The sequence below is a fragment of the Lepidochelys olivacea genome (assembly GCF_965140295.1).
Source record: "Lepidochelys olivacea isolate rLepOli2 genome assembly, chromosome: 10".
In the NCBI taxonomy this organism is placed as follows: Eukaryota; Metazoa; Chordata; order Testudines; family Cheloniidae; genus Lepidochelys; species Lepidochelys olivacea.
Genome location: NC_140420.1, coordinates 2,134,738 through 2,160,037, shown reverse-complemented (window position 1 = coordinate 2,160,037; position 25,300 = coordinate 2,134,738). Strand labels below are relative to the sequence as shown.

The following is a 25,300-nucleotide window of genomic DNA, read 5'->3' as shown; positions in this document are numbered from 1 at the left end:
CATGGTCTGTTCATGCTGCCCCTAAGGAATCCCCTGTTCTTCCAGCTGGCTGCTGTATAATTCTGTGATGTGCTCTCCCTACAGCTCCTGGAGCCTTCTAGCCTGCAGTGCCCAGCCAGCCTGCACGCACGCCTGCCTGCTCAGAGCAAAGCTATTAAAGGGCTGTCTGCCTTCCTTCCCCCTTCAGGGGGACTACCCCTGCATGCTGCAGCAGTTCTGGGGGGTTAATACAAGCACCCTGCAGTATGTGAAAGTAGGACCAAGAAGGCCAATGGCCTTTTGGGCTGTATAAGTAGGGGCATTGCCAGCAGATGGAGGGACGTGATCGTTCCCCTCTATTCTACATTGGTGAGGCCTCAGCTGGAGTACCGTGTCCCGTTTTGGGCCCCATGCTACAAGAAGGATGTGGAAAAATTTGAAAGAGTCCAGCGGAGGGCAACAAAAATGATGAGGGGACTGGAACACATGAGTTATGAGGAGAGGCTGAGGGAACTGGGGATGTTTAGTCTATAGAAGAGAAGAATGAGGGGGGATTTGGATAGCTGCTTTCAACTACCTGAAAGGGGGTTCCAAAGAGGATGGCTCTAGACTGTTCTCAGTGGTAGCAGATGACAGAACGAGGAGTAATGGTCTCAAGTTGTAGTGGGGGAGGTTTAGGTTGGATATTAGGAAAAACTTTTTCACTAGGAGGTGGTGAAACACTGGAATGCGTTACCTAGGGAAGTGGTGGAATCTCCTTTCTTAGGGGTTTTTAAGGTCAGGCTTGACAAAGCCCTGGCTGGGATGATTTAGTTGGGGATTGGTCCAAGTTTGAGCAGGGGGTTGGACTAGGTGACCTCCTGAGGTCCCTTCCAACCCTGATATTCTATGACCAGGCTGCACAGTTTGTTTGTGAGCAGGCCTATAAGTGAGGTAGTTCTCACCCTCTATAGCCACCATGGTGGCCATTGTGTTGCTGGTGTCCCCAGGAAGAACAGGAAAAGGCCACCTCACCTCTTGTGGCTGCTTTGCAGGGTGAGTGTCCCAGTGTAAGAGACTATGATCTGTCCCCTCCTCCCTCAGTGGGTTTCAGGGAAGGAACTGAGGTGATGGGGCTCTCCCAGCCTTGCATCCCCTTGGCTTGGACTCATGCTATGGGCTACAGGTACAGCAAAGCTTCCAGAAGCTCCACAACTCAGCTGTAGGACTAGGCCCTGATACCTCTCAAAGAACTAACCATTCCCTGCTGGTCACAGGTCCCCCAGAAACACTGCCCAGCTGGGTGCTCTGAGTCGGTAACAACTGCAGGGAGGGTTTTGATCTTCCCCCATTAAGATGCAGTATTGGGCTCTGTGGCGGGGAAAGGGCTGCACCTCAGCAGGGAGCCCCTCTGCCCATTTGGGGCCAACCTGAGTAATAGTTCCCCTGCATATGGGGGGAGAGGGGAAGAGAATGACAGGTTTTGTCTCTTTCTTACCTAACTCTGCTGTTCAGGGGTGAGGTCTGTACCCTGCTTTAGGATGAAGGCTCAGCCCTGAAGAGCCTGTGTAGGACAGTGTCCTCACTAGGAGGTGCCCCCCCCTGCTATCTCCACAGAAGAGATGGGGGAGTTCTGCCCAGAGGGAATCTGAGCTTGCCCTGAAAACAGGAGCAGTCAGGCTGCCTTGTCCCAGGGAGAATGTTTTGAGGGGCTGAGCAGAAGCCCCCTTATCTAGTCCCAAACCTCTTACCACCAGTGCTACTGCTTCCTTGCTATCAACACCTAGAGCTGGTCAAAGGATGTCCTGTCACAACAGGTTTTGATGGCAAACAGAGCATTCAATTCAATGCCAAGATAGTGGTGACAAGTGGCTGTTTTCTCTGGGAAGTTTTGGATTTCTCAGAAAAGAGAGAGATCTGAAAAAGGACATTTCAATTTGGAAATGGTGCCTTGTTCCTCTGTATGGGCTGAGCTCCCTGGCCTGACTACATCACCCATGATGCACTGCCTCCCCCTCCCAGAACAGAGACCGTGGTGGATTTTGAGAGATGCAGTCCAACCAGGCAGACATCTCCAAAGGAGAATAGGAACCTGATGCACCATAGTGATGCTTCCAAGGCTGCAGCTTTTGCTCAAAATTGTTCAATATTCAAACTTTCTGCCAAAACTATCACAATTTCCAGAGCAGACTCTTTCTCCCCCCCCCCCACACACACTTTTGATCATCTGGTCAATCACTCAAGAGGACAATAGCTACTTGGTTCAGACCCTGGTCTCAAATACCCTTACAAGGCAGTCCTAAGCAGTGTTGTGGGTGTCCCTGAGGATCCAAAAGGACTCAACTCTGGCAGGCCTGAACATGTACATTTTGGGGCCTCACTATCCCTCCCTGGCCCTTTAGTTTGGAGATGCAGCTCCTAAGCAGGGCTTTCAGCCTGCATGAATTGCTGAGTTTATTTCCAATGTTAACAAGTCCAAACTTTCAAGACAATTTTTATTTACAATATTTTGTATAAAACATTCTCTGCCCTATAAAATGTTCTGAATATACACCAGGTACAAACTGATTGTGACCAAAGGAACAGACCCCCAGCACCCACATACAAAGCTAAATCAAAACATACAAAACCCACACCCCTAGAGAGGAAAGCACTGCCCAGAGGAGAAGAGCTAGCAGGAGACATTCAGGCATGGGGCCTCCAGACCCAGCAGCAACAGTGGCATGAGTTATCTATAGGCTGCTGAATGCAGAAGGGGCTTAGAGACCCATTATCAATTCTTCCTCCCATAGGGGCTCCAGCTGGGATCAGTGGAAACTGTATGCGAGTTGAAGTCTGGCCAGGGCCATGTCCCAGCAGAGTGAAAACCTGCTCCCCAGCTCTGGGGATAGAAGGTCAGACCTCAGGGACACCCCCATCCCACCTCTGCTGAAGGAGGATTTTTCTGTCCTTGCTGGGCTGGAGCATTCCTTGTTAGTGGGAAGGCTCCAGCAGTCTCCCCTCCCCCATTTCTCAACTCAGGCCCTTGAGAAGGAGTTAAAAACATCTAGTTTGTAATTCATCACTTGAGACCCCTGTCCTGCAGAGAATTCTGCTTCCACTGACTGGGTCCCAGGAGGAGGAAAAACAGGAAATGCTACCACCACCTCCGTGGCAATGTTCTCTTGGGCAAGGGTAGGATTCTGCCTCCATGGTGAAGAGATTCCAGATCAGACACTGCCAGCAGACACAAAAGGATCCTCACAACCAAGGAATTTGGAAGCGGTGGCCATTTCTCTAGATTCTTGGAGGCCCTGGGAGTGGGGGAGGCCCGGTACACCGTACGCTCCAAGAGACAGGCTCTCTGCATGGATGAGGAAGCCCCCTCTATACAGAGGGCTCCTCATGAACAGCAGCATCCTCCACAAAATAGGGGAAACAATCCCTTGGGGTTCCATAGTTTCGTGCCTCATGCAGATGTGGCATCAGGCATCTGCCCGAGATCTTCAAGCCTGCGAGCTGGGATGAAGATGAGCTGCTACAGACGGAGAAAGCTTTTTACTCAGCCAAACCGAGATACGGGGATTCTGTTGGGATGTTCCCTAGAGCAGCCTTCCCTACCTGCCTCCAGAGCTGGGCAACCCCGGCTGGGCTTGCCAGGTGGGGCAGAAAAGAGGCCACAGGAGGTGCTCCTGCACCCAGGCCCTGAGCTTGCATCCTGTAAACTGAGCTTCTGCAAATCCACTTGATCCAGCCCCAGTGACTTCTACCTGGCCACAAAACAGTGGGGAAGGGCTATGGTGAGAGACGGAGACCTCTCATTTTAGCACTGCCGGTGGCCTACATCTTCTGTAGATAGTGGACAAAAAACCCAGCCCAAATGTCAGGCAGGTATGTTGTCCAGCCAGGGCATAAGACCATATCCAGTGTCAAGACCACATCAGTCCTGCCGTTCACATTCAAGTTTTAAATAGACAAACACCCCAGCTTCCAACAGCTCAGCACGGAAAGGAATCAATGAGAGAGAAGTTTGCTGCATCAGCCTCTGCTCTAGCAGAGGCATACAGGCAACAGAGGACCTTGCTGTTTCCCAGTCTGATGCTTAAGGGCTGGCACTGGAAAGATAGGGTCTTGGAAGCAAAATATAAATAGCCTAAAACATTTTCAATTAAAAATGGTAAAGCAACTCGCTGCAGCTGTTGGTGAGATGGTTGCCACACTACAGCCCTACAGGAAAAGTCTCTTCCATTCTAATGCCCCCGCTCCAATTATCTTCTGAGCTGAAATGTCTCGATGGAGCATAAACCGAACATTTATGTTTGGATAAAATCCATTCAGAGAGTCCCAAGAAAAAAGAGAGACTCTGTCTACAGGCATGCGTGTGCATGCACTTACCTACCTCTCCAGGGGTGGCTTTGCACAGCAGCCCAGGTTGGATTTAACGCTTTACATTTAGTGACCAGGCCTCAGTCAGGGCCAGGCACATGCCATGGTTGAAGGAGCAGCCCCGAAGAGACAAGCCACTGAGGAACCACCGAGAAAACTCTCTTGGGTTCCCACCACAGGCCTCTCCCTGGAAAGGTAGGCAGTGACATCCCTAGACTGCGAGTGCCAGGGAGCGTCCAGAGATGCCATCCTGTTGCTCTCCAGGGGAAGTGGAGCTCCAGAACCAGTTTAGGGTGGCAGGTGGCGTTGTGAAGCTGTGCTAGGTCCTGGTAGCTTTGCTGGGGAGATAAAATCCTTCAGAAATCTCTGCATTAAAAAAAGATAAAATTGAGGCACATGTCAGCTGAGCCCCGCCTGCTGGGATCCCTGTTCCAGCAGGATTCACCGTGGCAGCACCAGAGAGCAGGCCCTCACTCTAAGTTCCCTCCCAGGTGTGGCTTCTCCACTTGTTTCCAAGGTCTCCTGGCTGCTGCTGCTGATAATAGGGGTGGAAGAGCCGCTCTGTGGCACAGATCTGCATGGCTGTGTGTGTGTGAAGCAGCAACTCGGGGAAGCGAGAAGTAAAGTACTGAACAAACTCATCAGGAACAGCCCCAAGAGTCTCCTGGACGTCTGTTGGCAGCTCATGGTAGTGATGCTTCTACATGGGAAACAGATTAAACACGATTACCAGGGTCACTGCACAGGGCAAACTGGACCCCACGCTGCTGGGGGAGTAACAGTACCTTGTTCCTCATGGCCCGCAGAAGGTCACGTACTGAACTGCCCTTGTATGTTCGGAACTTCCTCAAGTCTGCAAACAGCAAGAGACCCAAATAAGCATCAGCAATGTTGGGCCTCTGCAGTAATGTGCTAACAGGGCATCAGGGCTGGGAACATTTCCCCATGGGGGATGCAGTGGGACAATCTTCCGAGGGAGATCTGCTTGGGGCATTTAAGACTGGGCAGAACAAAGCCCTGTCGAGGGGAAGGGCTAGCTGGATTAGTCATCCATTCTGGGTCCATGGGTTTCAGTCCATTTGACTTCCAGCTGCCAGGAAGTGACTGCATGAGAACATGACACTAGCACTGGTGAGCTCCATGCAAACGCTCCACATGGCTCAGCATGAAACGGCTCCGTGAGGTTACTGCCAAGCAGTAAGCCTGGCACCTGAGCTTCACCTGTCTGCAGCGGGACAGAGATGTGAGCTCTCCAATTCAATCTCACGACCGAGCACCCCCCAGACTCCAAGGCAGTAAGAATGGGTCCCTCGGCAGGCTCCTTCTCAATACGGTCGCTTACGTCCTGAAATCCAGAGAGGGGTGGGGGGAGTCAATGGAAACTTCACTTTGTACTGGGGGAGTCCCAGTGCTGACATTTTCCAAAGGCTTATGGACACCAAGGTGACGTAGGGCTACTTCTGCTCAAACACTGGGTGCCAACGGAACTGAGCAGCACGGTCCACCTACAGGAGAGTCTGTAACCGAAGGTACGGCCTATGGGCTGGGACCTGGAGCATTCTGGGAAAGGAACCCACAGTTGGCTGCAATGAGGTCTAGCAGAAACCTGACCCCCTGACAGACCCCAGCCTCCATCACGGTGAGATGAGGTATTTGAAACTGTTTCTTCTAGTGGAGAGATGGCTCCATGCCAAGGTACTTCCCTCCGCAGGGTCACTGCCCCCAAACCCAAGAGAAAGCTTTTCACTCTCCTTGTATGAAAGTCAATGGCTCACAATTAACTCAGAGAGCCCTGCACTCTGCAGACAGCTAGTCCTACATTCTATGGCAAGGACCCTGAATTCTTTTAACTTAAAAGGGTGTGTGTGTGTGTTGATATAAACACACATGTGCATGATCCAATCAGCACCGCAGTCTGTGTTTATTTTTGCATTCAATTCCATCTATTTGATCCTCTCCACATTGTCAATTTTCAGAGCGCTGTTGAGTTCTGCACTGACAATGAAGGTATTGGTGGGATGCTGGAGATTTGACAACTGGCTAGGAGACAGCTGGGGCTTTTGGCACCTTGAATTGCACAGGGAGCACCTTGGGACTGTGGGATCACTATATTAGCTGGATGTTTCTGAAAAATTGATCAGCAGCGAAATAAACTGTCATCTTTAGGTTTCAGAGCCAATACTTCACTGAGCTAAAGGGGGAAGTTCACACCTCTCAGAGCTTTTGTTTCAGGCTCGCTGCAGACTCAGGAACACAGCACTGTTAGGTTATGCTCAGATCATCTTTTTAAGATGTTTGTAAGCAAAAGGGCTAGCAATCATGTTGGTTGCTTGTTTTAAATGAAAACTCAGAATCTGCAGCATGGAGCGGATCCCACAGCCAAAGAATCCCGGAACAGAAGAAGCCCTGCTCACAAAAAGGCAGATTCATTGCAGGGGGTGAATTTTATAACCACAGAGCACCAAACCAGCTGAGGCCAGCTGAGAATCCCAGGCTTCAGGAAAAACACCAGCTTGTTTTCTGATGTCACAGAATAGAGCTTTCATTGCTGAATTTGGAAATGGGGACAGAAGGACTGGGATGCACCCTGCTCAACCAAAGGGTTCTCACCTGGAAGAACTGCAGCTGCTTCTCACGACTCCAGAAGAAGGGATGCATGAGGACCTGCGGGGCCGATGGGCGTTCCTGGGGCTCGTTGCTGATCATCACCGAAATCAATTCCCTTGCAACAATGTTGTCTTGGATGTGAGCATGAAAGAGAGCAGGTTACTAACACCCTTGGGGTTGAAGGGAGCTGTCCACACCTCGAGCCCAGAGCTTTCGCTACAAATCACAGCTCCAATCATATTACTGACTCTCTTAGTCCTGCATACTCCCAGTAGGATTCCCAGAAAGGGAACGTGCATGTGCAGGACTGAACCCCAGATCATTGGAAGACCATGAAATACAACAAAATATGTCTGGCTCCTTCTATGCACCAGACTCACCAATATCTCCCCATAGGCAAGCTATGGGGCAAAGGAACATTTCAGACAAGTAGCTGGAAATACTAGCGAAGTCTAGTAGGCTGTGGAGTCATCTGCCAAGGAGGAACCCCACTGCTCGAGACATTTACAACTCAACTAGCTACAGCACCGCTGGGGATAATCCGCCGCTGGCCATTGGAATGGACTAGTCATGACCTAAGAGGCCTCTCCCATTGTTCTAGGGTTCCAGATCTGCTGCTGGGGACATGCAGTCTCTATCCTCTGGGCACCTAAGTGCTGGTCCTGTGGCTGCAGCATGGGACAGCGAATCAGGAAAACGGGCTCTGTCATGACTTCCTGGGTGACTTCGGGCTGGTCATTTCGTCTCTCTGTGCCTCAGGTTCCCTAGCTGTAAAACAGGGTTAGCAGTACTGACCTGCCTGCCTGCCTCACAGGGGCTAGCGAGGCTAGAATAAAGCAACATCTGCCAAGTGATTTGAAATCCTCAGATGGAAGGTGCTGCAGAGGAGCCGGGCCAGAGCAGCACTGCAGCATCCAGATTGTACAGGGCTGGGAGCTCTGTAAACATTCAGACAGCCTCAGAGAAGGGTCCTTACCATGAGTGTCTTCCAAGAGACATGCCAGCTGGTAAGAGCCCAACAATATATGAGCCTGTCGCCGTAAGCTGTCCCCGAAGGGGTGCTCCCCGCCTGACACCACGTAGTAAAACACGCAGCCAGCTGAGAAGATGTCCACTGCACACGTCTGCAAAACACAACCGGGGCCATGGGAGTGCTCAGCTTTGGTGGGAGGGCCTTTGTCTCTCTTTCTGAACACGAACACTTGATTGGCTAAAGGTTTAGCCAGGCAACCCCTTAGTTTGAGCTCCAAGAATGACCACCTAGTGGTCTCTCTTCTGATAGGCGTGAGCTGCTTGCTGGGACCAGACTCTTCTCTGCAGAAGGGAGTTTAGCAGAACTCCTGGATGTACGCAAATAGTTCTCTCTGGAAGCTCTTTGGAGCAGGGACTGTCTCTTTCTACGGTCTGTGCAGCCCCTAGCGCAATGGGAACCTGGTCCTGACTGCAGCCTTTGGCTGACACTGCAGTAGAAATACTGAGAGGAGATTTTCAAAGGCTCAGATGGGAGCTGGGCCCCTAGCTGACATTTGTGACTTTTGTGGGGCTTTTTACGTTAACAACAGCAGGTGCAGGGTTTTATGAACCATGCTTCCAGCCCGCAGAGGCACCTGCGGAATGAGAGACACCCGCATGGACCAGCAGCACGGGGGCCAACACAAGCACTTCCCAATCCCTATTGCCAAACTATCTGATTCTCTAGCAGTGACTGAGGCACCAGCTCTGAGGGCAGCTGCCTCCCTCCAGGATGCCCAGCATGGTCACTGCCTTCCGGCAAAGCAGAGAATTAGAGCCTTCGACGTGGGCAGAACGAATAATCCTCTGCAGGTGCAAGGGAGGAAGCTGCAAGGACAGAAAATGTGCACAGCAAGCAGGGCTGAGGGGACATGACAACAGCACACTCACAGGGTTCTCCTTTGGGTTCTCCCGCAGCACCTCCGGTGCGATCCAGCCCTCAGTGCCTGGGATTCCAGAGCGGAGGCTGAAGCTGTGCCGTCCCCCCTGCAGCTTCTTGCACAGGCCGAAGTCCGAGATGACAGCCCGGATCTGCCCGTGACTGTTTGGGACAGAGATGAGGATGTTGCAGGGTTTCAGGTCACGATGAACTGAAAGAAATATCCTCCGAAGTGAGCTGGAGTTACCTGCAGAAGAGGCCGTGCAGCCGGAGGCAAAGCTGGGGGCAAAGCGCTCCCTCACCTATGTTCAAGGAGTGCAGGTGTGCCAGGCTAGAGCATCACCACAGGGTAACCTGCATGCCACCAATGCTGCCACACAGCGCGGGTCAGCGAGCAGCAGTCCTGCCTCTGCAGGCTGCGGATTCAAGTTCTGCACCAGGATTTTGGGCTGGAGAATTTCCCTTCCACAGACAATTCACTAGAACTGAACCTATTGCTTTAAGGCAACAGGCATCCCAACCAAAACTGGGGGCAAAGCGCTCCCTCACCTATGTTCAAGGAGTGCAGGTGTGCCAGGCCGGATGTGGTCTGATACAGCAGGGACACTGGATCCAGGTTCCGACGATCAAAGCTGGGGCTTTCCACATACTAACAACAGATGAGAGAAAAACCAAAGAGGAAGTTCACCCAGGTCTGCATTTACCAGAGTCAGAGATTTATAAGGACTTTTCCTTCTGCGACAATAAACCACGTCTTTTCCCAGCTTAAATCCTGGGAAACAGAAGAAAAGAACCAAGCTAGAGTCCGAGGTCTGCATTCCCCAGGCAGAACCTCTCCGTTCATACGGCAGCTCCACACTTCACTGCAGGCCTTACAGAAGGGAACAGGCGCGTGCCAGATTAGCTGCCCCGGGTGCGCAGGAAGCACGATGAAGCACTAGCTGCACCTAGTGCAGAGGGGATCGAATAAGCAAGTGAATGAGGACGGGTGCCTTGCCACACGCCCGTGAGCGATGCTAGCATTATCCCATCATCAGTTCTCTCTCGTTCTGCAGGTGGGGGAACGGGTGTAAAGAGATGGAACAACCTGCCCTATGCCACACAGGAAGTTAGGAATTCCTAGGTCCCATCCCCACACGCACACCTTTGGAACCTGCTATCTCCCGTGAGAGTATGGCACACCAGGCCATTGGTAGCCGATGACAAACCAGCGATGAAATAGTTCCACGAGGGCCCCTGGACCTGGACTGCATAGCGAACACCCAGCAGGAGCGACAGAGCTAACAGCCACCTTGCAGCAGCAGCCCAGTGGCTCACCTCCTGCAGTGTGGCAGAGCAGAGCTCAATGGCAATGTAACGGAACTGCTTGTCCTTCTCCGTACAGAAGCAGCGCACAACATTGGGGTGCTCATCTGACTCCCGAAGCAGCTGGACCTCCCGGTCGATGAGGTGAAAGCACTCGGGCAGAAGGCGCTTAACAGCCACATTCCGGCCATCAAACTGACCCCTGGGATCAGAAGAGAGCCACCATCACACCCTGCCCACAGGCCAGCCAGCCCAGACACACAGGAGACTCTCAAAGAGATCCACCCAGGTTCTGGCCTAGCCCAAGAACTAGTCCCCAAGGGCTCCCCAGTGTGACATCAGGAGACGCACCCCAAACACAAGGGCAACTGGGCCTAGGCTGAAATCTCTGCAGCCACTGGGAAAGGTCAGGTTTGGTGGAGCCTTTTCTCAGAGAAATGAAGTCCCCTCGGCCTTCAGAGTGAGTTCGGTCCTGGGGAAAGGTGCTGTAGCCACAGCCTGAGGGATTCCGCTCAGCGTCAGGCAGACCAACCAACAGAACCCTTCTGTGCACCGGAGCAGACGCAGCCCGGGCAGGGCAGCGCAGGCTTCCCCAGTGTGTCTACATGCCAGCCATGAGGGGAGTTCAGTCCTTGGCTGTGCTTGCCAGCTGGGGGGCCTGCTGTGCCAAGTGCAAGGGGGGCAGGACTGGTAACTTCCCGCCTTGTTTTCTACAGAGGCCACTGAATTCCAGTCCAACAGGAATCATCTGATTTGATTTAGGTGGGTGAGACAGGAAAGCTCGATACCCCATTACCAGATGGCCCCAGCCAGATCCACCCTGCAAGGGCCTTCCAAGTTACTGCCAGGCCAAGCCCCCACGGCTCCCAGCTCTGAGGAGGAAAGAAGTCGTGGCTTCTCCAAACCAGACCTCGCATTAGCAAAAAGCAGGGCATTCGGTGGGGGGATGGGACGACTACTCACCTGAATACAAAGGTTCCCCTGGCTCCATGGCCCAGCACTTCCTTGGGGTTAAAGGAAATCTTCCCAACTACAGTCAAATCAGGCTCTGCAGCTGCAGAGAGTGCAGATCGGATTAACATCACTAGCCATCCCCTCACTCACTGCCCACCTGCCCCTCTCAGGCCCCATCTCTACTTTCCTTTCCTTCCTATTTCCTATGCTTGTCCAGCACCAGCTTCCTCTGTCTCCCCACTGATGTTAGAGCCTTCCCCTCTGCATCTCTGTGCCTCCTGATCCTACTGCGGATGGCACCATCTCTCCTGAATGCCCCGCTCTGGAAAGCCCTGGGGAAGACGTCATCCTGACCTGAGCTCTAGAACTTAGTGCTGCCTCCGAGCCTTGGCTTTTCCCTCCTAACACGGCCCCCTCTGCTCTCTGAGGAAGGGGACATGGGCAACCTGCCTCCCACAAGCTGGACCACAGGACAGAAGGTACCTCCCCATTCCCCACCAGCACAGACCTTCAGCAGCTCCAGACACAGCCAGATCCTGGTCGGCCATTCCATTAGGCAGGTCCTTCTGTGAGGAGGATGAGCCTGAGCTCCGTGATGGCTGCGAAGATGTTCGCTGGCTCCCACTCAGCGATTCCTCAGAGCTTGGCGGGAGAATCTCCCCAGAGATCCGGCCTGGGGAAAGCAGTCCCTGCTGCGGCAGTCGCTGCTCCAGCAGTTTCTGGGGCACAAACAGCGTGGATGTCTCAGTTTCTTGGAAAAGCAGGTGATGCAGATGAACCTACCGAGGTGGCATTACCACCCTGAGGGCAGCAACGTGACAATTATCCCTCCCCCATTACAGTGAAGGAAACCAGCAAACCCCGTCCTGGGGTCAAACAGCTCCAGTGGGGGTGGGCTCTGTGTAGTAATGGGGCAACTGAGCTCGCCTCTCCTGGGCCCTTGAACCAGCAGAGTTGGGTGGGGCAGGAAGAGTCAGGGCTAAGGCAGCAGGGAGTGCTGGAGGCCATGACTCAGGACACTGGCAGAGCTGTGACACAGAAGGTTCTTAGAGGTACTTAATATGACCCTGGAGAGGCCTGCAGGGTTAATTGATGGCTGCCGATTCCTCTGGGGCAACAAGGGGAGGGCCTGGTAACAGGAACATCACAGCACCCTGTATGGCCATGCTAACCAGGACGCCGTGTGTACCAAGGAATAGGGCAAGCAGGGATCAGAGGAAACTTTTAGCCCCCATACCAGGGGGACTGCTGCGGCAATCAGTTCCTGCAGCTGCCAGCAAGGGGCACCACAGAGAGAAGAAAGACTCACCCTGAGACCGAAACTCAGGAGCAGAATGCCTCCGCCCAGTAGCACTGCAGTGACCACAAGATCCCAGCTGCCTGACTCTGGGTAGATTTCCGTTTGCTCTGCCTGGGTGGAGTCCCAACGGAACCGCCCATCGCCGCCCGTGCTGGCCTGATCCTCCAAGCCGTTTGGGGTCAGAAACTGCAACACAGAGCCAGGGTAATGGGTTACACCAACAGGGCCCCCCAGGCATCCCTTGCTGTAGACTCCATCCCCCACAGCTTCCCCCCACATGCAGGAATGCACATGGAGCATGCCTCCAATTCCTCGCTCTCCCTGCCAGACCCCACATGCCAGGACACACCAGCTTGCTTTGCACACAAGACATCTCTCCTTGTCCCTCTGGGTGCCCCCCACGTGCCACAGACCTTTGGGCAGCCCCCCAGACAGTCACACCACTCACATCATCAAACAGAGTCCTGGGAGGGGAGCTCTTGGGGATGATGGTTTCGGTAGTCTTCCGCAGGGTCTCTGGAAAGGCTCTTAGCATCGTGGTATGGACCACAGGAGGCAGCTCATGGTGCCCTGTGGGACAGAGAAAGCGCTCACCTGACCACACAGTCACACCTCAGTCTGCTCACAGCTCCAAACTGAGCCCAGCAGGGGCCCCAGCCAGACACACAGCATGGGGGGGGGGGGTCTGCCAGGATGGGAAACATCTGGGCCTCACGCATTAAGAGAATCAGAGCAACATCCTGCTGGCTCAATCCCTGGGCGTGGGCAAGGATCCCTGGAAGGCCATGGCCTCAGATCCTGGAGGAGGCGTGTCCCACACCAGATCTCCTTTAGTGACAGCTTAGGCAGTGACCTCTTTAGAAACTCCTCAGCCCAAGACCTGACCCCACTCGCTCGGTGTGACCGCTTGCAGTTACCCTGCTGCAGTTTTACAACATGGGCCAAATTTTCAAACATGCCGATGCAGACCTGTTCACTTGACATCACGACTGTGCTCACAGTATTGGGGTGAGTACACGCACCTCCTGTTTGCAGCTGCTATTCCCCAGGCACAATATCTGTGCGCACACATTGGGTGCAACGATCTATTCACTTGCATGTAGGTTTGTGAGCCTCGCTTCGCAGATTTTCTGCCCCCCATGCCTGCACAGGAAGCTGTCCCTGGCAAGGAGCCAGGGATGCAGTGAAACTAGCTCCCGGGAAAGTAAATCCCGGCCCTCAGTCATTGCAGCGTCTTGTGGGTGCAGATCACAGCACAGGTTTCATTTAAAGTACCAGGCAAAGCAGGTTACTCTGCCACAGTAAAGAACATCCCCATGCCTGGCTCCCCCTCACTGGGACAGTCTCCAGGAGCAACGGGACAGGGAATGCCCTGTCCAGCCCTGGAGCCCTCACCTATGAGGAGCCACTCGTTGTGCAGGGAGCTCATGCTGCCCTGCGGATACTTGACATCTGTGCTTGGTGTGATCTCACACTCGCCGGACGCTCTCACTGTCACATCATCTGTGGTGGGGCCATCGATCCTGGCCAGCGTGATCCCCTGGGGCTGGAGGAGTCAGACAGATCAGTAAGTATCAGGCAGGGCAGACGTGGCACTCACACCGACTTGCCTTGCCAGTCAAGGGCATGTAGGGGGCAGGAGGAGATATGGGACACTTACCACAAGTGCCATGCTCTCGTGGACCAAGGAGGTCAGGGCGTAGAAGCTGGCTGCATGCTTCCCCACGTAGAGTGTCGGCCTGTGGTGTAGAGACAGAGTCAGTCCCAGCCTGTGCCACCGCATGGGACAAACAGAGCAACATGAATGCAGTGAGACCTCCCAGAGAAACAGGCTTGGGGGACCCCCAGCCACACCCCCGGTTCTGAGACACAGCCAGCTCCTTCCAAGGTGGAGAGGGGCAGGAAAAGCATTTCATTTACCTTAGCTTAAATTCCAACCCTAGCATGTTCCTGGGGAGCCACTGTCCTCTCACCCAAGAGAGCATCAACTCCATCTCCAGAGCGCTCCTCAGTGCGTTGCCACCCTCATCCCCACCCCGTAGGTACCAAGGTTCACCCCCCAGCATGCTTCTGCCCTCCTGCCCCGACCTGGAAGGCCCCTGAAACACCTACAGCAGCTGGGTCTTGGTGGTGGAGAAGTCCTTCATGGACTGGTAGTTCCACTTGATGAGGCGGATGTCCTGTGAGTGGAAGGTCAGGTAGCGCAGCGTCTCCATGGCCACGTTGAGGTGGGGGGCCCGGCGCAGACTGTCTTGGTGCCACGCATACAGCCCCACCACAGGGGAGCCATAGTTCTGCATCCACAGGACATTACCACTCTCCTTGTCCACAGTCACCAGCAGGCCGTCCCCACTCGACGCAAAGTGAGCCATCTCTAGCCACAGACACAAGGCAGCTAATGCCATAGCATTTCCTGGGGAAGGTTGTCTCTCCCCCACCCCCTCTCACAGACCATTTAGTCTCCCCAGTTACAGACAGGTTGGGGATGCTGCCCACTGATGCTACTGGGGCATGTGCCATTTGCTGGGTCACTGCAAGGAGCAAACCTCCCCAGTCCTCGCCCCACGTGACTCCTCAATCCAAACCAAAGGCAGCCCAGAGGATCCTATTGCCCCAGCTCCCCCGGATCCACAGGGGCTGGGGGTGAGGGATGTCTTCCCAGACACGTGTGCCCTTTAGTCTGCCCTTCGGAAGCGTCAGTGACTCTCCCCCAGCCCAGGAGGGCTGCACACAGCTGGAGCACTGATCAGCTGGCACAGCGCTTGTGACAGACATATGCCACCTGCCCGGTCACAGCATCCGACTCTCTCCAGTCAGGCAAGTTGTAGTCCTGAAGGCTGCCCACAGCCCCGCTGCTCTCCCCCTCCCCCGCTGCCGTGCGGGAAAACGACTCTCCAATGCAGCACTGATTTCAGATCAGTCCTTCTGGAAACGGAGAGCCTCCCATGCACGGACAGCATTGCTTCAAGGCTCCATGTGCAAGCAAAGCTGGACAGGAGCTAATAACCATGGAGGTGAGGGGGACCATTCTCCCCTTGGGAAGCTGGGACTGCCTCATTGCAGCTGAGAACAGGACCCGCCTCCACACACACGCTGCAGTGCCCAGGGACTCACTGTAATCGTACGCCTCGTCGTAGAGCTCTGCTGAGTAGTCATGGTAGGTGGCATTCCAACGCAGCTCCCGGGACTTGGTGTCGTACATGGTGATGACGTATTCTGGGGATCAGAGAGGAACAGCTACGACCACTGTGCTGGAACTCAGGTGGCTACTCTACCCAGAACGAGGGGCTTTCCAACGGGACAGGCCAGAGGAACAGGATGCTGATCATTCTGTTAACTACTTCAGAAGAGAACCACACCACAATGCTGCTAGGCAACACTGAACTAATGACATAGTCAGGAGAGCCTCCCTCAGGAGAAGCCCTGCGAGGAGGTCAAGGAGCATCAGAAGAGCTATAGGGATTGTCCCTTTTCATTGGATAACCAAAGGTCTCCACTCCCCATTTGTAATGGGAAAGTAGGGCCTTTTGCTCCAGCACACCAGAACTGGGAACCTCCTCCAACAGTAAGAATGGATGGCAGCCTGACTAGACACAGGGAACAGCCCCTCAGCCTTATGGCTCTGCGCCTGCAACCAGCAGAAAGGGGACTTGGCTTACGGGTGCGGCCGATGTAGAGGAGAGGAGTTGAAGGACACAGGCCATCCCAGGCCTCTGTTGACAGCGTCGTCTGCTTCTCTCCCGACTTGGGGTCCACGACGAACCATGTGTCCTGTTTCTTCCCTGGAAAGTCAGTAATGCCTCTCAATCTCCCATGTGCCTGGTACCCCTCTTTCAGAAGCCACCGCTTCTCCAGGTTCCTTAGGTCCTCTCCCATGCAACACCAACCCGTCTTCCCCTCAGGCCAATCTCCAGTCACTCCCACCTGCCCCCAGACTTGCTCCCACACAGGATCACCCCTACCCCCTTCCATCAAGCTCCCCTGTCCCAGAGGGTTGGCACGTTCATACTCAAATTCAGATCTTCCATAAGTCTGGCTTGGCTCCAACAGGGAGCTGGCTATGGGTCCTGCACACAGATCTGCACCCTACTAATTTAAACCCCTGCAGTGCCAGGCTGTCCCAGTGTCATCTCCATGGCAGTCTGGAGGAGGGAGCAGGAGTGGCTGCCTTATGCACAGAGAAAGCCCCTTCTCTCTCCCACAGCAGGGGGTTGCTCATACCCGTGTAGAGGACACCATCTGAACTGCGACACGGTGAGGACTGGACCAGCTCTGGGATGGTGAATGGGAGTTTCTGTAGTGAACAGAGACAGTGAAGCAGCCTGTGAGTGACAAAGAGCCAGGGGAGACAGCCACATGCACCACGGCCCGTCCCTCAAGAAGGGGGTCCTCCTCGGGTGACGCAGACACACAGGCCAGCCACAGGAGTAGTCAGGGAGGAGACCCACATGGCTTTGCTGTCTCTCCCAGAGGCCATTCCTAAGGTGGCAGGGGTTAGCGCGAAGAGCATGAGGCCCTTGCACCTTCCAGCAGAGCTGCCATCTCATGCCCTGTTTGCATGCACCACCGCCAGGAAGGATGGAGGACAGCACTCTTGAGCCACCCCTCCGCCCCAGGTACTGACCATCAGGCCTTCTTTGTTCTTGCCTCCCAGGATGTACAGGCTGCCATCATTGGGGTCCGGGAGAAATGCCGGCCTGAAAGGAAGGAGAATGAAATGCCAGCCATGTCCTGCTTCAGGGCACAAGCCAGCTACTCACAGGGGTTAGGGGAAGGATCCCCCTCCGTAGGTTATTCCATGATTGTTCGCTATGAGGGGGGGCGGGTATGCCTTCCGGTGAATCTCCTGGCATGGGATACCAAACCAGTTGAACTACTGGTCTGTCCAATATGGCAATTCCTACACAGCCACTCCACATCTACCCCATTCTGATGTCCTGGCATATCCCAGCTGGAGTCATTCCATTTGCCTCCATGAATTCCCCCTGCAGTTTCAAATGGATGCAGAATTTTTCCTCATTTCTCATCCTAAACGTGTGTGGTGTGTTACTGTGCGCTGTTAGACAGCTGTCGTGTCCACCCTAGAGGTGGCTGCACATTCAGCAGTGGGGGAAGAAAGTCCTACATTGCTGGTATTTGTAGCAGTTCAGGGCTCCTTGGGGAGGAAAGTCAAACAGGAATCATAACTGAGAATGAATGAAGCCCTGAATATCAGCTTGGGAGATTTCAGAGTAGCAGCCGTGTTAGTCTGTATTCGCAAAAAGAAAAGGAGTACTTGTGGCACCTTAGAGACTAACCAATTTCCTCAGGAGACACAAGCAGCCCAGACCAGTACTAGAGAGCCAGTGAGTGATCCATTAACAACAGGCCCCTCAGATAAACATCCCCTCCCAGAGGAGGTAAGCTCTGGCTTTGATGGCAAGCTTCTGGAGACCCTGCAGAGAATCTGCCCAGCAAATGCCTGCCTTTGCACTCACACAGGGTTTGGCTGCATTAGGGTATCTCAGTAAGTTTACGACTGTTGCTTCCACTGGTAGAAGCACAAGTTTAGACAGGGCTCAGGGGCTGCCAGCATGTTGTTTAGCGTGGTTGTGAGCAAGGTTAGATGACACAGCGGCCGGGCCTTGTCTGCGATACAGCTTGCAGTGGCCAAGTGGCACCAGTGCTAGTAAAAGGGGAAAGATTTTAAGAAAAAGCTGTGGCATTGGGCAGGGTGCTCAACCTCTCTGAGCCTCCATTTCCTCATTCTGCACCTCCCTGGGGAGCAGCTCCCCAGTCAGTGTCTGCAAAGGCCTGGCAGGATGAGAAGTGGTAAGCTTTCTTGCAAAGAGAAAAGGAGGACTTGTGGCACCTTAGAGACTAACCAATTTATTTGAGCATAAGCTTTCGTGAGCTACAGCTCACTTCATCGGATGCATATGCTTATGGTCAAATAAATTGGTTAGTCTCTAAGGTGCCACAAGTACTCCTTTTCTTTTTGCGAATACGGACTAACACGGCTGTTACTCTGAAACCTTTCTTGCAAAGGACACCCTGGGGAGGGAAGGGGAGGGGAGGGGACACTTACTCTGCCACATAAACAGGCACCTGAAGAATGGGATCTGAAAGAGAGAGTGAAAGAAACACATCAGTTGTCTCCTCTAATGTCCCTGCCACAGGGGGCCACGTGGCAGCATTCACAGCAGGATTTGCAATCACATGGTTACAAGCTCAGATCATTTACCTATTTGCATTTCAGACCCAGCCGGGAGCCCCGAGCAGTCACAGCTGCTTGTATGAAGCTGCCCAATGGTGCATGTACTCCCCTTAAAACAGCAAGACCCCTGGGACTGGGCCATGCACAAGGTGTCATTCTCCAGTGTCCCCTGCTCAGAGCAGCACAGGCAGGATCTGAACGGGAGGCAATGCCTCCAGCCCTTCTCAGGCAGGAGGAGAGCCTGACCACAGGCAATGGCAATCCCCGGGGACCTGACCCCCAAATAAATACCCTCCAGAGTCATTGCTCACCATCCTTCAGGGTCCACTTGATGTCGCCTGTCTTCTTACTCACAGCGTGAAGGTTCCCATCGAGGGTGGACACAAACAGCAGTGTTTCTGGGACAGTCACTGTGCTGCCAGCAAGACACTGAGGGCAGAAACATGGCAAAGATAATACAGCGCCTGACCAGGACAACCAGATCCATTTAATGGGCCTGCCAACTGCATCCCCCAGTACACCAGCTAACCACTCCACTGGGTCACTGAGGAAGTGCCCAATGGGTCAAGCAATGGGGGGAGGGAGGGTTCCCCCCTAAATTGATACCACCTTGTACTGTAATCCCATCAAGTCTCATAAGTGAAGCAGCGTCAGGATGGATCACCCCTTGGGAGGGAGACATGGAAAAAAACCCTAAATACAGGAATAGGTGCTATAGAGGGTGTTCTCCCTACTGAGTCTGTGCTGCCTTATGATAGGGTGTCTGCTGCTTTACCAGCCAGGGGCTTGGGGCCAGCCAGCTCTGTGTGGAAACAGAGCCATTTGAAGAACAGAGGGGATGATCAGACCCAGCTGAAAGGGGTCAGGGCTGAAAGAGCTCATTTGAAAACAGAGCTGCAGGAAGCAGGTTGGCTCCTATGGCAAGCCCGACAGCAGGGGGAGAGATGCATGGGCCCCCTGCAGCCTCCTTTGGTCAGGGGAATAGGTTTGTGTTACTTTGTGAGTGTCACGTTTGACAAATAAACTGTGCCCTGAAGACAAGGTCTGAACAGACTCTAGGTGTAGCATTAGTCCTTCCTGTGCAGGGAAGGCAGGCCAGCAGCAGACTACACGTCCCCAGTAGCCCCATCCCAGTGTGACAAGGCACTGTGCGGCTGGAGGTATGGACTATTTAACAGGGAGGCCAGCAGCAGAAGCCAAAGCTCCTGTCTCCCAGTCCCCTGCTCTGACAGCCAGCCTACCCTCCCATTCCAGAGCTGGGAACTGAACCTAGGGGTCCTGACTCTCAGTCCACTACTTCTTTAGATTTGTTGAAAATACCTATCGATAGAGCTCGGCGTGTTTACATATTTATACAGCACAAGAATCAAACACAAACTGCCCTCTCCCTTAATTCCTTAATCTGAATTTATTGGAAATCTTTTCGTTTCCCCAAGAGTCAGGATGTAGACCCGGATTTTTTTAGCCAAATTCCAGTTTGGGTATTTACATTTCAATTCCAAAATTCCCCATGCCGTTGCATTTGGATATAGGATTCCTCTCAATTTCCTTTCCTCAACTGTTGTGTAGCGTTGTGGCGCTCTGGCAATAGCTACCCCAGAGGTGGCTGCGTTTCCGCAGTGGGTGAAGCGTTTCCTGCAGACTGCCTGCTGAATTTGTAAAATGCTTTCTATTTACTCAGCCTACAAATAGTACTAATAAAAACACACAGTAGTCTGAACCAAGAGCCCCCTATTTTCTGCCCTTCCGAACAGAACATAATTTAACATGGGGCCAAGGGGCAATCGACACCAGCAGGCTCCTCCTCCTGCTGGAGATGAGCTATAGAACAGAGTGGCTGTTTCCTAAATCAGATTTCCTGGATGCTTTGCTAAAGGGTGACACGAGCTGACCCAGCCACTAGCCTCTCCCAGAAGCAAACTGGCTAGGCTGCTTTTCCTGCCAGAAATGCAAGTGTTGCTGGCTCAGGACTTTAATGCCATGGATTGTAGTGACCCTGATGTTGAGACGGTATCTTCAAATCCCCCACAGAAACAATGCTCTGTGTGCATTACTCGCAGGGCCACTGCCAGCCCACACTGCACCTTCCCAACACAAGCCAGCCTCACCCATCGGCAAACAGGACCAAGGCTGAGCAAACAGCCCCAGGGCATGGTGGGGCGGGGCAGAAGGCACTCTAGGCTGAGGAGGGAAGGGAACCACCTGCTCTTTTCCTGCTCAGGAATCTGAATTAGGATTTGAATTGCTGCCAATGAGCCCACCTGCTCAGAGCACCAGACCCACACGGCTTCCAGTTCCCATACAGGCTTCAGTTAATAAGCCATTTGGCGGTCCTCTCTGCCTCCGTTGACTAAGGCAGGAACAACATCCGTACTCAGCACCACATTACAGGAAAAAGGGTGACAGTGGCCTGGGATCTAGACGTGACCCCTGCTTGGCTCCTGGGCACTGCCAGGAGTTTACACTGGTGATGATAAAGTAGGCAGCCTTTTACCTTGTGGCTCACTAGCCCAGAGGGCTCAATGGGCCATGTATTTGCCTTGGATTCTGGATGCTGTCACTTGGTGGCCCAGCTCTCACCTCTCACTCCCTAGGGTCTGCTAAATACAACTAGATGCTAGGGTATAGCCCAGACAGGGCAGAGAAACCCAGACTGAAAAGAAACTCCAACTCTGGGCAGGGTGAAGAGAAGAAGAGCAGGAACGAGTCCTCTGTGGGGAGGGCTGTGCAGGCTATCAGTCAGGGAACCAAACCAGAGAGGGACTTGGGGGGGGGCACACAAAGACACACATTCTTCCCTGCAGCCATTGTTTGCTGAAACTCATGCAGCTGTAACTACATAAATAAAAGCCATCATCACCCAGCACACCTCAAAAGTAATTCGGTCACCCCACTGGTTCTCTCCCTCCTGTCCGCATTGATTACTCTCATCCAACCCACCTAGCAGAGATGCTCACCTGCTCACTCCCCTGCCAGCCATCTCTCTCTCTCTCCCACTTCTATCATTCCTTCTTGTTTAACCTTAAGTATATTTAGTGCTGGCTCGGCAGCTCTCACTTTATCAACAGGACAGAAGCAGGCATACCAGCAGGCAGAAGCAGGGCAAGCTCCCCCTCACTGCACCTCAACAATAGGCCTCCACCGCCCCACACACTATGCTATGGGTGCCAGGGGGCAGTGGTCAGTCTTCATGGCCTGTTCAGTCCTTGCTCTCCGCTGAGACTGCAGATGAGAGCACAAAAAGGGCTAATGGAGATGGTGGCTTTTGTGGTGAAGCCACCTGTCTGATGGAAACTGGGCTGAGTCACCAAACTCATTTCACAAAGGCCCCTGAGCAGGCATCAGTCACATTCTCCGCCCCTTTCTTTCCTCCCTAGGCTCTCTGGAGTTTGTGATGTCTCCTCCAAAGCCCTTCTCTTTTCTTCTGTGAAGGATGCCCAAACTAAGGGGCTGCCCAACCCCAGCACACAGCCCCAAGCTCCTGCACAAGACTTAGAGACAGGCTCATACACCTGCAGAATCATCCAACTTGCCTGTCAGTCCAGGTAGCTGCTAAGCCCTTTAATTTCATTGTTAAATAGGGTGGTTTTCTCTTTACATTCAGCAATTCTCAGGCTGCCATACATGACTGGGAGATGTTCTGGCCAATCTTATACCAGGCACTGAAAGGCTAGACTGCCCACCAGTTACTGAACCAGATTTTATTCAGGCTCCTATTTACCCTCGGGTATAAAAGGGTTGGAGGTTTCTACCAAAGCCCTGGAGATCTATTTGTAATAGACTTTACCTTACAGCCACTACTACAGCTGAACCACAGCTTCTCAGGGAATGGGAGGAGCAAAGGCTGCACCAGGACACGTCTCTCCAGACTCTAAGGCCGGGGTGGCCAACCTGGGGCTCCGGGGCCCCACGCTGCTCTTCAGAAGTTAATCGGCGGCTCCTTGTCTAGGCACCAAGACCGGGGCTGGGGCTACAGGCGCCAACTTTCCAATGTGCCAGGGGATGCTCACTGCTCAACCCCTGGCTCTGCCCCCACTCCACCCCTTCCCACCCCCTCCCCTGAGCCTGCCATGCCCTTGCTCCTCTCCCTCCCACCCAGAGCCTCCTGCATGCCAAGAAAGAGCTGACTGGGAGGTGCGGGGGCGGAAGGGGAGGGGAAGGGAGAGGGGGAGGTGCTGATCAGTGGTGGGTGGGAGGCGCTGGGTGGGAGAGGCTGCTGACGTATTACTGTGGCTCTTTGGCAACGTACATTGGTAAATTCTGGCTCCTTCTCAGGCCCAGGTTGGCCACCCCTGCTCTAAGGGTACATCTACACTGCAATAAAACACTTGCCACTGGCCCATGTCAGCTGACTGCGGCTCGCAGGAAACCTCCCACCTTGCAGGGAATGAGTCTCCACATCTACACAAGCAATTTTATAGCCCCACAGCCCGAGTTCCATGAGCCCGAGGCAGGTGACCCAGGCCAGCCCCTGGTGTTTCACTGCAGTGTAGACATACCCTAACAGACCTATGGCATCAGCCCGACAGGTACCACAGGCTGGTTTCCTCTTCTTGGCAGACAGCCGATCAATGATCCATTCAAAAAGCCATCATGGCACGCAGCCCTGGAGTCTGTGGACGTGGCCATATCACTAGTGGTGGTGACAAGCTGCGAGCCTGAGTACGCTGGCAATACCTTGATCCAGTCGCCCAATCCAATCGGACAGAAAGAGGCAGCAGGTTGTGGGTTCTAATCCTGTCACAGGGCATGGGCCCACAGTCATTGCTGAGCAGGACTCGGTGGAGAAAGGACGACAGTGTTACAGATTCCACCCACAGGGGCCAAGCTCTCTTCAGCCTGCCCCTGGCAGTAAAGGGTCATGAACAAACGGTGTTTGTCAAAACTAACTGGGGACAACTTGTATCCTGGCCATTGTGCCCCCGCAGTCAGCTTTACCACTGGAAGCTGGGTGAGCTGCCCCTGAGTGCAGAGTAGCTGTTCGTGCCCAACCAGGACTGGATCTAACACCTGAGCTTGGCAAAAGGCAAATAATCCCATTTTGACTACAGGCTATCCCCCAGCAGACAGCACTCCAGGGCACTTTGCCACCCGCCCCCCTTCCATCCACCAAGATCGTGGGATTCTATGGTGGAATATCCAGGCTGGTGCAGATTCTCCTATCGTTCACTGGGGATCAGCATCGCCCACCTGCCCTCCCTCCTGGGGGTGAAACACTAGACAGCAAACCAGGCTGCTCAAGAACATCAACCAAGAAGCTTGGTAACAATGTGTGTGCAAACCCACAGCTTCAACCTCCCTCAGTATGGGGCCCTAATGAGGGGCTCGGCCCCCTAGCAGGCTCAGTAGTCTCCTCACAGATGCAACGAAAAAAGAAAAGGAGGACTTGTGGCACCTTAGAGACGAACCAATTTATTTGAGCGTAAGCTTTCCTGAGCTACAGCTCACTTCATCGGATGCATCTGCTGTAGCTCAGGAAAGCTTATGCTCAAATAAATTGGTTCGTCACTAAGGTGCCATAACTCCTCCTGTTCTTTTTGGGAACACAGACTAACACGGCTGCTCCTCTGAAACAGACACAACGATTACAGGTACCTTTACCCTGAAGCTTCCCCCCCTCTCTGACCCCTCATTGACAGCCCCCTCCTGCTGGGGGTGACCCCAGAGCTCTCCCAGACCCCCAACGTTGACAGGGACCCCTCGCCTGCCGGGGGGGTGACCCCAGAGCCCGCCCCGCGCCCGCCGACGGGGCCCCCCGCCTGCCGGGGGGGGTGACCCCAGAGCCCGCCCCGCGCCCGCCGACGGGGCCCCCCGCCTGCCGGGGGGGGTGGCCCCAGAGCCCGCCCCGCGCCCGCCGACGGGGCCCCCCTTTACCTGCGCCAGGTGAGCCGCCAGTGCCCAGAGACCCAGCAGGAGCCGCCCGGGCCGGGCCGGCCGCGCTCCCCCGCCGCCCATCGCGCTGCCCGAGCTCGGCGGGGGCAGGGGCGGACATGCCGCTCGCCCGCCCCATGCCCCGGGGCCGCTAGCGCCGCCGGCCGCCCCGCATCCCGCCCGGGCGCTGCGCGGGCTCCGGCGGGCGCCGTCCGCGGGGCGGGTCTGGGCCCGGCCGCCGAGCGGCGCCTCCCCGCGGCCGCCCCGGCGGGCAGCGGCCTGCGCCAGCCCCGGGCGCGGTGCTCGGGCCGCCCGGCTGCTCGCCCGAGGCTCCGGCCGCTGGCCCCGCGCCCCGGCCGGTTAATGATTCACCGCGGGCCGGGCGGAACCAGGATGCGGGTTTCCTGCCCCGCCACCACGTCAGCCCCCGCCGGGCAGGAGCGGCCCGGCCCGGCCCAGCCCAGGAGCTCCCCGCCGCGGGGCCGGGCGGGGGCCGCCCCGTGGGTGCTGGGGCGGGGGCTGCCGCGGCCGCTGGCTTCAAGCCGTTTCCATGGGATCCGGCGTTCGCAGTTCGGATCAGTGGCGCTCAGCGCCCCCGGGCCGGCCGGGAGATGGGGGCCGGGACCCCTCAGCTCTCTTCGCCCCGGCTCCTGCCGACGGGGGAGGGGGCACGGGCGGCCCCCCAGGCGACTCCGGGGGGAATGCCGCGCCGCCCTGCAGCGTGCCTGTCCCCCGCAGCGTTCTTTGCTCCCCCGCAGAAAAATGACGGTGACAGGGAAGCCACAAGAGCGAGCATGGGCGCCTGCCCAGCAGCGTGGTTCAAGTGCCCAGGGCAGCGGGCTCCTACCCTGCT

The 25,300-nt window shown here is 54.7% G+C and overlaps 1 protein-coding gene across 2 annotated transcripts; it reads right to left on the bottom strand.

Annotated features, from left to right (window-relative positions):
• Nucleotides 1-2,424: 2,424 nt before the first annotated feature.
• On the bottom strand, nucleotides 2,425-24,603 carry ERN2 (endoplasmic reticulum to nucleus signaling 2). 2 transcript variants are annotated; one of them, XM_084641276.1, is made up of 22 exons: nucleotides 24,451-24,603; nucleotides 18,888-19,005; nucleotides 18,448-18,481; nucleotides 17,005-17,077; nucleotides 16,602-16,674; nucleotides 16,040-16,162; nucleotides 15,495-15,596; nucleotides 14,493-14,754; nucleotides 14,041-14,119; nucleotides 13,776-13,926; nucleotides 12,829-12,950; nucleotides 12,390-12,566; nucleotides 11,589-11,799; nucleotides 11,090-11,180; nucleotides 10,139-10,328; nucleotides 9,371-9,470; nucleotides 8,833-9,032; nucleotides 7,907-8,054; nucleotides 6,934-7,061; nucleotides 5,545-5,668; nucleotides 5,109-5,176; nucleotides 2,425-5,023 (listed from the first exon to the last, which is right to left on the bottom strand). In XM_084641276.1, the coding sequence occupies exons 1-22, from the start codon at nucleotides 24,529-24,531 to the stop codon at nucleotides 4,799-4,801; spliced, it is 2,880 nt and encodes a 959-aa protein (XP_084497402.1). In that variant the 5' UTR covers nucleotides 24,532-24,603; the 3' UTR covers nucleotides 2,425-4,798. The 2 variants fall into 2 exon arrangements, with proteins under 2 accessions (XP_084497402.1, XP_084497403.1); XM_084641277.1 differs by having other exon boundaries at nucleotides 11,090-11,174.
• Between the last annotated feature and the right edge of the window lie 697 nt (nucleotides 24,604-25,300).

What these genes read in the sequence shown, in the direction of transcription:
- ERN2 (XM_084641276.1), bottom strand. Translation starts at nt 24,531, where the DNA reads ATGGGCGGCGGGGGAGCGCGGCCGGCCCGGCCCGGGCGGCTCCTGCTG. An exon ending in TGGCGGCTCACCTGGCGCAG is followed by an intron (nt 19,006 to 24,450) that starts GTAAAGGGGGGC and finishes TTCTGCCCTCAG; the next exon opens with TGTCTTGCTGGCAGCACAGT. An exon ending in CTCTGTCCCGCTGCAGACAG is followed by an intron (nt 5,177 to 5,544) that starts GTGAAGCTCAGG and finishes TGCTGTTTGCAG; the next exon opens with ACTTGAGGAAGTTCCGAACA.